At 43.4% G+C, this 13127-nt stretch overlaps 1 protein-coding gene and 1 pseudogene across 1 annotated transcript; both read right to left on the reverse strand.

Annotated features, from left to right (window-relative positions):
- Positions 1–1605: 1605 nt before the first annotated feature.
- On the reverse strand, positions 1606–5036 carry LOC125307866 (olfactory receptor 1D2-like). Its single transcript, XM_048263999.1, has 4 exons — positions 5007–5036; positions 4455–4820; positions 4120–4250; positions 1606–1681 (listed from the first exon to the last, which is right to left on the reverse strand). Exons 1-4 carry the CDS (start codon positions 5034–5036, stop codon positions 1606–1608), a joined length of 603 nt encoding a protein of 200 aa, XP_048119956.1.
- A 4718-nt stretch (positions 5037–9754) lies between these two features.
- Positions 9755–13127, reverse strand: LOC125307867 (annotated as a pseudogene).

Genomic DNA, 13127 nt, shown 5'->3' on the forward strand with positions numbered 1-13127 from the left:
TTCAGCCACAGCCACGCCTCATGAAGAGGCGTCCGTTCAAACTCCCCTCGCTAGCTCCTAGGTTCTGGTAACCACCGACTTCCTTCCCGGCTCCAGCCATCTCCGCCAGTTCCAGCTTTAACATCCCCATTCCGGCTCCCCAGCTATTCATTCTGTCTCCTCACCCAGCTATTCATCCCGCCATTCATTAGCCATTTCATTCCATCTGGATACTCACCATTCATGCTATTCATGCCTTATCATGCCTTTTCTGCCTATCATGTATTATGTGTTGTATGTTGTATCATGCTGAATATGTCATGTTTTATCAGGTAATGGTATTCTAAAAGTATTCTTTCAGCCCAGGTTGGAATATTTAAGGCTGCCACAGATAGTACAGAATGAGCTTGGACCCAATGCAACAACAGCTTCAGGGAGACCCATGCAGCAACTGCTCCGCTGAGCTCCTACAACCCTGCTACAACGGCTCCGCTGAGCCCCAAGACCCATGCAGCAAAGCTACACAGAGCTACAGGACCCATGCAACGACAGCTTCGCTGAGCCTCAAGAACCATGCAGCAACAACTACTCTGAGCCCCAAGACCCATGCAACGACTGCTTCGCTGAGCTCCAAGAACCACGCAGCAACTGCTCCGCTGAGCTCCTGCAACCCTGCTACAACGGCTCCGCTGAGCCCCATGACCTATGCAGCAAGCTACACCGAGCTCCAGGACCCACGCAACGACGGCTTCGCTGAAGCCCCAAGAACCACGCAGCAACAACTACGTCGAGCTCCAGGACCCATGCAACGATGGCTTCACTGAGCCCCAAGACCCATGCAACGACGGCTTCGCTCAGTCCCAAGAACCATGCAGCAACAACTACGCCGAGCCCCAAGACCATGCAACGACTGCTTCGCTGAAGCCCCAAGAACCACGCAGCAACAACTACGTTGAGCTCCAGGACCCATGCAACAGCAGCTACGCTGAGCCCCCAGACCCATGCAACGACTGCTTTGCTCAGCCCCAAGAGCCATGCAGCAACAACTAAGCCGAGATCCAGGACCCATGCAACGTCGGCTCCACCAAGCCCCGAGAACCATGCAGCAAATACACCGAGCTCCACGACCCATACAGCAGCAGCTACACCGAGGCCCAAGATCTGTGCAATGACTGCTCTGCCGAGCCCCATGCAGCAACAGCTCCACCGAGCCCCAGGACCCAGGCAACGACGGCTCCACCGAGCCCCAGGACCCAGGTAACGACGGCTCCACCGAGCTACAGGACCCAGGCAACGACGGCTCCAACAAGCCCCAGGACCCATGCAGAAGCAGCTCCACTGAGCCCATAGGACCTTTAGGAACAGCTCTGCCAAGGTTCAGGACCCATCTAATGACTGCTCCGCTGAGCCCCAAGACCATGCAGCAACGTCTCGGCTGAACCCCAAGACCCTCGCGGTAGCAGCTCTGCTGAACCCTGACACCCATCGTTCCCACGGTTATGCAATACACGAATGTCCGCCGCTGAGCAAGCGCAACGAAGATCCACTCTTGCGCACTTGCCGCTTCCCTCGTTATACTTCACAAGGGGTTCATGTCAGAGCAATTTGATTCACCCTCCATCATGTTTACCGGCCTCCTTTGGGCTCCTGAGATGTAGTGAGTCTACATGCCCCCCGTCTCATTTCATTCCCGATGGCAGATCTTGAGAGTTAGAACAGGACACAATACGTTTACTACCAATCAGACTAAACTGATCGGTTCTGAAAAGGACACTTCATATCCAACTCTGCCTCAGATCCTCAGCTTTCATACCCATCACACTACATCTCATATCTGTCAGCTCAAGCATCGCCTACTAGCCCGCTCTCTTCATCTCAGATGAAGGGTACCCATCACTTGTCACAGGTTCCAGACTCTAATATATATCCTTGTCAAATTCGGTTCCCGCAGGCCGCTACTCTGTGCATTCAGGATAGGAGCTGCTACTACAGCTGCATGCATTGGCCTATCAGAGCATCAATCAAATACTGAGCCGTTAGTCCACAGTTGCCTATCAGTCCTACTGTACATCCACTCCATCTAGTGGATCTATGACTTGCTAAGCAAGCGCAAATGTAATTTTGGTAGTGGCCTTCCTTTCTGCTCTTTTGGGGTGCAAGCGGCCATCGCTCTATCGCGATCTCCGCTTCAGGCATTCCATGACCACGGCCAGCTACCATGCCAAACACGCGCTTAGCTTATACACTCAGTATAGCAATCATGCCGACGGGCGAACTAGTGAAATTCTGTTGATGAATTGCACAGATTAATAAGAACAGAGTTGATGATGACAGAGTCATACTGTATGTGTTCAATAGCATTTAAGCACATTTAATTAAGTGTCAACTCTGTTTAAGATTTTGCTCTTAAAATGCTGATTACATATGTATTGTTTTAAATGTATATCAGAAGATGTATTCTTATCACAGGATTTTTAAAAATATATACAGTGGAGGAAATAATTATTTGATCCCTCACTGATTTTGATAGTTTGCCCACTGACAAGGAAATGAATGGTCTATAATTTTATTGGTAGGTTTATTTTAACAGTGAGAGACAGAATATCAAAACATTACTTAGTACTTGGTGGAGAAACCCTTGTTGGCAAGTACAGGTCAGACGTTTCTTGTAGTTGATTACCAGGTTTGCACACATCTCAGGAGGAATTTTGGACCACTCCTCTGCAGATCCTCTCCAAATCTTTAAGGTTTTGAGGCTTCAGTTCCCTCCACAGCTTTTCTATAAGATTAAGGTCTGGAGACTGGCTAGGCCACTTCATGACCTTAATCAAAGTCCTTTTAGGCAAGTCCCTCCACTCGGCGGCCATATTGCAACGCTTTTTGGGCACTTATTGGGCATCTATTTCCGCAGAAATCTGCATGCGCAAGGCTTCACGACACCAATCTTGCTCCAGCGGCGAGATCACAACACATGATTGGCACGATGTCTTCACAACACACCACATTATTGGCTCAATGTATTCACAACACAGCATATGATTGACTCAATGTATTCACCTGTCAACGTTTTGCCGCAAAAGGGCTGGGATATGTGAAGACAACTGCCATATTGGCATTACAAATTAACCTCATGCATTTCTATGGAGGATTTTTTGAGTCTCCTCATTAGAAAGTATCTGCCTTAATGTGCTTCTTCTTGAGACACTCTTTTGTTGCCTTGGCTGTATGTTTTGGGTCATTGTGGTGCTGGAAGACCCATCCACGACCCATTTTTAGTGACCTGGCTGAGAGTAGTACTGCCATGATTAGTCAACGTAATCGACCATGAACTGAATTTGTCTTGTTGTAGTTAATAATAGTTAATTATTAATAGTAATAATAATTCATATAATTATTTTGCCTAGTACCATTTATTCAAAAATTCAGATGATATGGACAAATAATATATTATGTATTCTATATGGACAAAGTTCATAATTGAAGACAATTTTATGTCTTGTTATTGGAAGGTAAATATAAGACAATACAACATCAATTTGTTGACAATACATTATGTAAGCTCTTATATAAATGTGGCCAACTTCACTTTGTCTCTGCTTTAATACATTTCATGACCTCTCTTGTCCAAAGTAGGCTATATTAATTCCACATTGTGAGTATAAACTGATATCAAATCATGGTAAATATAGTAACTAATAGTGATAGTAGATAAATAGAAGAAAATTAAAAGCAATGGTAAATACGTAATAGTGAAAAAATATGTATTTAAAGTCACATCTTTCTTATATTTAAATATTCAAACCAGTGGTTCCAAACAACAATCATGTATTTGTCATTCATAACACGCTGATTGAAGTCTGATGCCTCCAAAGCTCTGCTCTGCCTTATATTTAATTTCAAAACAGGATATTCAAACCAGGACATGGTTCATCAAACAACAATCATGTATTATTTCTAAGATAATGTGCTTTGTGTTTACAACAACTTTGTCCACATAGTACTTTTCGAATCCTTGGAAGTTGAAGGCCATAAATTAATGGGTTTAATAGTGGGGGAAGAATCAGAAATTGTATAGCCAATGCATTACGCACACCAATTGGAAGATCTACTGAACCACCCCAGCTGTAAAATACATCAAACAATGCAGTCATGATATATGTGACCATAACTACAATATGAGGCACACAAGTTTTACTGAACTTTGTTCTAGCTTCACTGGATGACATACAAACCTTGACAATATGAGCATAAGAAATCAAAGTTAAAACAAACTGTATAAGATATACTGAAATAACCACCATACTCCATACATGGTTGGCTATTGCTCGATAACACCCCAATATTAACATTGAAACATTGTCACAGAATAGTTTATAGATGTGTGATCCACAAAAGGGTATTCTAGAAGTAAGGATAATAGCTATTGCTGCTGACAAGAGAGGATAAGACCAGGCTAATATAAGCAACTTCAACACAGCACGTGGAGTCACAATGTTGTGGTATTGCAGTGGTCTGCAAATTGCCACATAGCGGTCATAACACATCACTGTTAAAACTGATGTTTCACACATAACAGAGCTGTAAATCACATACGTTTGAATCATGCACCAACTGTGGCTTATCATGTGAATATCAGATTGCAAGTTCAGCAAAAATTTAGGGTAAAAACCAACAGTCCCATAGAGACTATTTGCACACAGATTACAGATGAAAATGTACATGGGCTCATGGAGGCTTCTATGCACTGTCACAATAAAGATCAAAGTTAAGTTGACTATAACAATGAGGATGTAAAGGACAAACACCAACAAGAAGTACAGAGGCTTGTAAACTCCTAAGTCCTGCAGCCCAGAAAGATAAAATAATTTAAAAGTAGATAAGTTCCCCATTACTTCAGGCTTGTTTTACATGTAGCATCCACATACAATAAGTAGCATTTTATATTGTAAGACATGGAAAAGTGTTTTTGATCAGTTATATTCACATGTGTTTGAAGCTGAATCTGAGAGTTGCAGTTCAGTGCCTACCTTTTGTTTGACGGTGAACACACAGACCATAGTTAATTTATACCTTAACCTCTACCTTAGGGACCTACCATATTTGGGTTTCCCCTGATGAACACAGTGAAACACCACTGAAAGTACATATCATGATTATAGTAACCTAAATGATCCCGGTTATCAGCATTATTGCAATACAATTAAAATGTGCTGGATTTTTCTCTAAACCTACCACCAATGTTGGACAGAACTCAAAATTCCCCTGTCCTCCATGCACAGTAACAAAACTAAAGGTCAACAGAACAGCATCCATATGCCATAGTGCCATAAAAGAGGTGTGGCTCCTTTAAGACAATCATTTGGTGTGAGTTATGGAGCTATCCAACTTTTATTTTTAACATTTATTTTCTATTTGCCCTGTTATGAAATCATGCATTGACCAATTTAAGCACAGCTCAGTTTTAAGAAACTTAAATGCATGGCATCAGGGATTAAAGTGAAAAAAAATTGTTTGACTGAACTTTTTTCAGGCCATAATTCATACGTTGTTCATATCTACCTATAAAGATAGCACCCCTTTTGCTGTCGCGACCTATTGGTTTTTAATGTACAAAAAGCAAAGTAAACAGCAAAGTAAAGGGAGTATTCGCCTTATTCACACAGGCGACCATTGTTTAAACCAAAACAAGGCTGCAGGGTACACTTACTATACAATTAATGCCACCTACAGGTGAATGCATAGAACATAACAATCCTATGGTTTGTGTACCCTGTAGCCTCGTTTTAGCCGCCAATGGCCGCCATGTGAATAAGGTGAATTGAGAGTGTTCTTGATTGAGATTGAGTTTTCCTGATGAATAAAACAATATTTCAGTACCATCCCTGACCATTGCTGACTAGCCATTGCTGTTCTTTTCTACTGCAGCAATATTGTAGAAAGGCTTTAACTTACACTCTTATTTAATTACTTCAGGCCAAAACTGTTTAAAGGGGAGATTTTTTTTCTTGTTAATATGCCTATAAAATCAAGTTTGCAAGACTTCCCATTTCCTCATCAAAGTAATGAATCAGAACATTTGAGATATTGTTCATATTTCCATTTGTTGCCTCATCCGCATTTAATGAAAACATGTTAATTTTGAGTTTTACAGACAACTCAGTATTCCAATGAGCAGCAATACTGTGTGTACTGTGCTCATGCAGGAAGTCTGCGCATTTGATAACAACAATCTGGAGAGGGCGCTTTTGTCTTCAGCAACAGATTGTATAAGGTTGACAAGAGGTTGCGATATGGTGAGGGACAGGTCGTGCTGCGCTATGAAAGAACATGCATAGCCTACTTTCTGAGCGCAAAAACGGTCAGCCATAGATAAACGTAGCCTACCTCTGTCGTGGTGGCTAGTTGCACCAGGTAGGGAAGATGTCCTGAAGTGCACGAACATTAACCTTGGTGGTCTTCTGATTGGTGGCGTGCTAAAAACGTTTTCCTATTGCATCCATAAACAATTTTCTTGCAGCAAACCGCCTAAAAGCAAACCTCTGGCACTTTAATTTCTTTACAACGTGGCTTGCTAGTTCTCCCCCGTTTCCAACAGCCGCCCATCTCCATTTATTTTTTAACTTATAACACCTGTGCCTTCCTTTAGCAACAACGCATCCATGACAGCTAGTCGCCTTGCCAAATAGATGCACACAAATCATGACGCTAATATGCGAGGTTCTGGTAGGCCTACTGGTTATGGTTTTGTGCTATAAATTAATAATATTTTATAGCGAAGTTTTAAGTTTACTATTTTAATTGCATGGTTATTTTTTGTCAACATACACTTACAACCTACTGTCGTTAAAAGTGAGGCTTAAGCAAAATAGGCTACAAGGCTGTCTATGCGTCACAAACACGACTGACCCCCTTACTCAACAGTTCGCGATGATGACAATATTATTATTATTATTTTATGTTAACACGCTCAGTCAAAACCTTCCGTCGCAAATTGTGAAAAACATTGTTGTAGCCTACATGTCATAACAGACGGGATATTAAATTGCATAGGCTACGGTTTATATTGCGTCGCTTTACACATAATGTTAGTTGCATTGATTAAAAACTGTTCAAGTCATAGGTGACACCCAAAATGAATGACCTCCCCTGATAAGAGTTCGCGATAGTAAGAAATTGTCTACATTGATGCATGGAAAGAACACAGCCTACGATTCTTCTCCGAATTCGCACATAAAGCTCACAATGTATCATATCCAAAAAAGTTAAACGGATTGGCCAACCTCGATCATCAGCTGTCTCGATTGTGTCACTATAATCCAACTTTTAGACCGTTAGTCCTCCAGATGTGTTCTTTTTTTTTTTTTAAGCAAACGCCCCAGGCCAATGAGACAAGCGTGTAGCTACAACATAAACAAAGCAAAACTCATGGCTGACGTATCTTCTTCAGCGGTCACTGACTGAGACACAGAAAGTTCTCAATAACACTATTAGGTCTTTAAACATTTACCATCACACACATTAATTCATCGGACCTAATATTTGTAGTTGCCTTAAAAAAAGGAAAAGAAAAGATGATAGTCCCCCTCCTATTTTTTTTCTCATCGGATCTGCATCGATCTCAAATATGGCATTTCTAAAATCAAATTGACGGAAATCCGTCGTACGATGGAAAACTTTAATCCTTGAAATAAATCATTACTGCTACATTGACAAACTTTTAACCATGAGCTATATGTTCTCTGATTCTAATATTTACAGACATCTAGGTGATGTACTGTAAGCACAGCTCAGTTTTAAGAAATATTTAAAGCCCAAAGTTGGAGACCACGGCAAATTTTTCTACAATTTATTTCAAAACTGTAGAATGGCTAATAAATCACAGCAAAAAGCTAGCACCGTCTAAAAGCTGAGAAAAGGCTCTTTCATGTGACATGTGCGAGTACTTCTCGAGTAGTAAATGGGTGAATTTAGACGCACTTTGTGTGCCTAAAAGTGAATCGCTGCACCATGCTGCAGGGAGACTGTGGCATATGGTAACTTCAAATCAGTTCGATTTACCCTTATAGGCTACTGATAACATTACATGATCCGTATGAGACACTTTCTTATTTTAACCGTCAGGGCCTATGGAAATTCTACCATATCTGACTGTATATTTGGGGTAGCCTATGCTAGCTTTATCTTGCTGTAAGGCCAGCCTTTTGCTTTCCTGAGGCAGATGAGGAATTATCATAACAGAATGTCCTTTGTAGTCAATTTAGATCTGTTTGCATTCCTTTGCTGCTATTTTCTTAGCTGCCATTTGGCGGTGGTTCCTGGTCACCCTGCTAACCAATGCCTGTAGTCTCCTCTCTCTCCAACCTAGAACTCCTAGATCCTAGAACTATTTTTCAACAAGTTAAAATAGGTCTATGAGTTCCAGAAAACATGTTTCTGAAGTTGTTTGCTGGAAATAGCTTGTAGGAAAAGATTCTTACCTACCTCTATTACACTCTTTTTCAGTCCCTGTCAAAGTGTGCTGTTTCTGCTGCTCATTACATATTAATGAGCTGCTGCTCACTTACCCACGCCCCACTCCATTAACTGTTACCAGGGTCATTCGTGCCAAATCAACAAATGCCTCCAGCCTAGCCTGACCATCTTGGCTTTGCTTTATACTTTATGTCAATAATGCTAAATATTACCCAACAACCACTGTGCAAAGGTTTAAGCTTGTATCTAGCCTACATTATTCTCTGAGATATGTAGGCTTAAAAAACAGGCTTGATGTGGAGGCTTGGTGTGGAGAGGTGGAGTGTTGATTATGCAACGTCTGAAACACGCCAATTCAAAATCCCCTAACATCTACTACACCTTCGTTTTACATAGTATAGCCTGTAGCTAACACTTAGCCTACCATAATATCTATGTAAAACGGTTAGCTTGCTAGCTAGCTATCTAACAGTGGAACTTCAGTAGCCTACAACATAAGCCTAGCTATCTCACCTAGTTGTAGGAAATATGTAAATGATGGAATTAGAATGAGTCCCATGAACAAATAGATAACTCTTACACCAACCTTATTTTGTTTAACGATTTAGTGCCTTTTGTTCCATGCAGCTCCATAGGTTTGTTTATTCGAATTTAAATGTTTCGTAAGTATAAAGGCTCCATCCAGAAACTTTATCCCTGGGTGTTTTTTTTTTTTTCCACTTGATGCACCCAGATAGCACACAATCCAAATCCCAGGTTTTTTTTTCATTATATTCACTTTAATTAAAAAAAATCCCTGATGGGAGCAAGTGTGCGGACATTCTACCCCTTTTTCCATTTGGTAGCCTAGCACTTTTTGTCCAGCCACCTGCCTTGCCCTAAACAGGTCTCCAGGTGGTGTCTATATGGTTAATTTCTGTTTTGTAACGGAACCACCCATTCTGAATACTTAAGGGTTTAATTCTGGGAGTCTCCTGCTTTTCAGAACTCCCACGACTGAATCAAAACCCTTTCTCAGAACCCCATTTTGAAGTTGAAATCCCAGGTCACCCAATCAGGAGGCTGAAAATTAATTCAAGGATGACAAAACATCCAGATAAACTCAAACATCATATTAAATTTAAAAATAGCAAATTAGCACAAATACATTGGGAAAACCATGCACCAAACACCATACTAATAAATGGAAGGACATTTTTTTGTATTTGAATAAAATGCAAATACAAATAAACAATTATGCAAGAAACATCTCATGGATGCAGACCAATGGATCATTGCCCTCTCATAATCCAAAGCCACCTTGTCAAGCTTGTTCCCCAGTAGCAGACCAAGGATCAGCCCTCTTAATCCAAAGCCACCTTGTGGCTTGTTCTGCGGCTTCGCTTGCAGATTGAATGGCCCTCTTCCTGTCACACCCAACCGACTGAGGACTTTGCAAAGTGAACGTCCTGCAAAGCCTCTACAGCCGACTTCTATAGGCTCATAGAAGGTTTTCTAGCCTCTCTCCCTACACTCCTCCACCAGTTCCTGGTACTTAGCGCGTTTCCTCTCATTGGCTTCCTCAATACGCTCTTCCCAGGGCACTGTAAGTTCCAGCATGATCAGGTGTTTGGAAGCCTCGGAGGTAACTATCATGTCTGGGCGGAGACTTGCGTTGCTGTAATATGCTGAGGGAACCTCAGCTGTTTCCCCAGGTCGACCTGCAGCTGCCAGTCAGAGGCTTTGTGGAGGAGGCCTGTTGTTAATTGTGGGCGCGCCAGGCAGGGGCGTAGATTTGCGTGGGGACCGAAGGATGTGTCCACACCAATGTCAAATTACGACTGAAATGTTCCCACCAATATTAGGTTGAAATGGGGAAAAAAGCTCTCACATGCGCTACACAAAAAGTTTAAATCATTTCTCACTTCAGTGCTGCGGATCATCTTGTGCAGTAGCCTATAAGGGTAAATCACGCTGATTTGAAGTTACCTATAATAACTACCAGTGAGCCGCAGCATGCAGCGCTTCAGCTTTACTTCACTACAAGCATGACGTGCGTCCAAATTCACCCATTCTTCTCTGTTGAACTCCTCGAGAAGTAGGCTACTCATCACACGTGTCACATGAAAGAGTCTTATCTCAGCTTTTAAACCGTGCTAGCTAGCCACTGTTTGCTGTGATAAACAGTTCGTGAGAAAAAATATTTCAAGACATTTAATAATTATTCTCTGCGCCCATCTCCACATCCATTCGTCTCAGTGGAATATCGTAGGCCTACACACTCTTCACGCAACACATGACAAACCATATATCAAAATAAACAGCAGACCTTACCGAACACAAAGGTGTAATGTATTCCCGTGTATAGTTAGCTGTTCCAGAGTAATCCGGTTTTGAAATAAATTATAGCAAAATTCAACATGGTCTTTCGGCAGCATTTCTTAAAACTGAGCTGTGCTTACATCGCCTAGATATCTGTAAATATTAGAATCAGAGAATATACAGGCAGCTCACGGTTAAGAGTTTGTCAATGTAGCCTTAATGATTTCTTTTCACAAAATGCTAAGCATGCATGTATTTAAGTTTCTTAAAACTGAGCTGTGCTTAAATGGGCATGATTTCATAACAGACCAAATAGAAAATAAATGTTAAATATAGCCTACATATTAAAATCAGATTACACAGTGTAGTTAGTTGGACAGTAGCACATTTTAATCATGGATAGTAGTTGGACAGTAGCACATTTTAATCAGTTTATATATCTATAGTGGCTGGTGAAAGAGTTGAGTTTTTTTTTTTTTTTTTTTTTTAGAGGGTAGTGTCCCTACCAAAGCTCAGACCAAACCTACGCCCTTGGCGCCAGGGGTTTCTCTCCAGCTTTTATGAAGGGGACTGCCTTCTTTGGAGCATGATGGTGTTTGCTGGTGCTGATGGCTGAGGCTACGCTCTCAGCAATTGCCTTAAGCACCTGGTCGTGGCGCCAACGATAGCGACCATCAGCCAGAGCCTTTGGGCAGCTGCTGAGGAGATGTTCCAAAGAGCCTCTTCCAGAGCAAAGAAGGCAGGAAGGTGTCTCGCTCTTCCCCCAGACATGGAGGTTCGCTGGGCTTGGCAGGGCACCGTAGGCGGCTTGTACCAGGAAACGGACCCAATGGAAATCTGCCTGCAAGATGTTTGCCCAGGTGATCCTGCGCTGCAGTGTACTCTCCCACCTTGTCCACGCCCCCTGCTGCCTGAGTCCCACAGCCCTGCTCACTTGCTCTTCCTCCACGCCTGCTCGGACCTCCTCTTGGAGTAGATGGTGTCTTTCCTTGCCACGGGCCTGGCTGACCAGAGATTTCGGGATGTAGCCCAAGCCCACTCTGCCTGTTGCCACAGTGCCCACCAATGCCTTTTGTCTCAGGCGTGACTCTGCCACCTCCACAGCTTTCCCAGCCTTCCACTTCCTTCCTGTCCTCACCTCAATGCCGGCTGATGACACCTTGCAGTCTCTGGAATTCCTGTACTGTAGGACTTCTCTGGTGCGTGCCACCATGAATTCTTCAGTGAGGCCACTGAAGGGCAGCTGCAGGATGTTACTTGTCCCATATAGTGCAGCGCTGGTGAGACTTCGTAGAAGCCCCAGCCATTTCCGAAGAAAGCCACTGATCTTCCTTTCTAGGGACTCAACTGTTGTCATTGGGACTGCATAGACCAGCAGGGGCCACAGGACTCGGGGCAGGATGGAATGCTGGTAGATCCAGGCTTTAAATCTACCAGGCAGACCGGACTTGTCAACCTTGGTGAGCCAAGCTCCAAGTTCTTTGTTGGACTTCTGGATGGCGGCAGAGTCTTTCAGGCTGGAGTCAAAGAGCTTCCCCAAACTCTTGACGGGTTGCTCTGTGATGGTTGGGATGACAGTTCCTGAGATGGAAAAACGGAACTTGTCAATCACTTTCCCCTTCTTCAGCACCATGGACCTTGACTTGGAGGGCTTAAAACTCATCCTTGCCCAGGTGATGAGTCTCTCAAGACCTTGTAGGATCCACCTGCTTCCTGGGACCGATGTTGTGATGGTTAGGTCATCCATATAGGCTCTTATAGGGGGCTGTCCCTCAGCCCACCTCCACTGGTCAGCAACTCTTCCTCTTCGCCAAATCACCTTCAAGATCTTCCACAGGTGCCGGAGAAGCTCTGGGCAGCGCTTGCTGCCTAATGATCTCCTCAACATCCTTCAGACTTGGCTCCCTCAGGTTGAACTCTGTTGTTGGGGGACCGGGGCTGATGAGCGCTTTGTTGGGCTCCAGCTCTTGCTCTCTAAATGGATCGCTCAGTGTGTCCTGGAGGAAGCGATTCACTTCCTCTGTTGAGCACTCAAGCCGGCCACTGTGCTTGTCCCCGAGCAGTTGTTTTGTGAAGCCAAAGGGATTGGCGATGAAGGCCGCTCGCTTCCTGGCTCTCTCTCTTCCCCGTCTCCGGTGCCACTCTGCTCTGCGGAGGATCATCAGCTTCTTCCGCAGGATGTTTTGCAGATCTGCTAATGGTCGCACCTCCTCAGCAGTAGCTTTCTTGTACTGTTTCTTGAGGGTACGAAGTTCCTGACGCAGGTGATGTATCTTGGTGGCCCTGCGGTTCATGGTGTAGGAGGGGGGCTTGGTTTTTCCCTTCTCTACCTGCCCAAATCTTTCTGAGGCGTAGCTGAAGATGATGGTCGTCAT

Source organism: Alosa alosa, chromosome 15 (assembly GCF_017589495.1).
Source record: "Alosa alosa isolate M-15738 ecotype Scorff River chromosome 15, AALO_Geno_1.1, whole genome shotgun sequence".
Taxonomy (NCBI): Eukaryota; Metazoa; Chordata; class Actinopteri; order Clupeiformes; family Clupeidae; genus Alosa; species Alosa alosa.

What these genes read in the sequence shown, in the direction of transcription:
- LOC125307866 (XM_048263999.1), bottom strand. Translation starts at nt 5,036, where the DNA reads ATGGTCTGTGTGTTCACCGTCAAACAAAAG. An exon ending in TGTTCACCGTCAAACAAAAG is followed by an intron (nt 4,821 to 5,006) that starts GTAGGCACTGAA and finishes TCTGGGCTGCAG; the next exon opens with GACTTAGGAGTTTACAAGCC. An exon ending in ACATATATCATGACTGCATT is followed by an intron (nt 1,682 to 4,119) that starts GTTTGATGTATT and finishes CTAACTCTCAAG; the next exon opens with ATCTGCCATCGGGAATGAAA.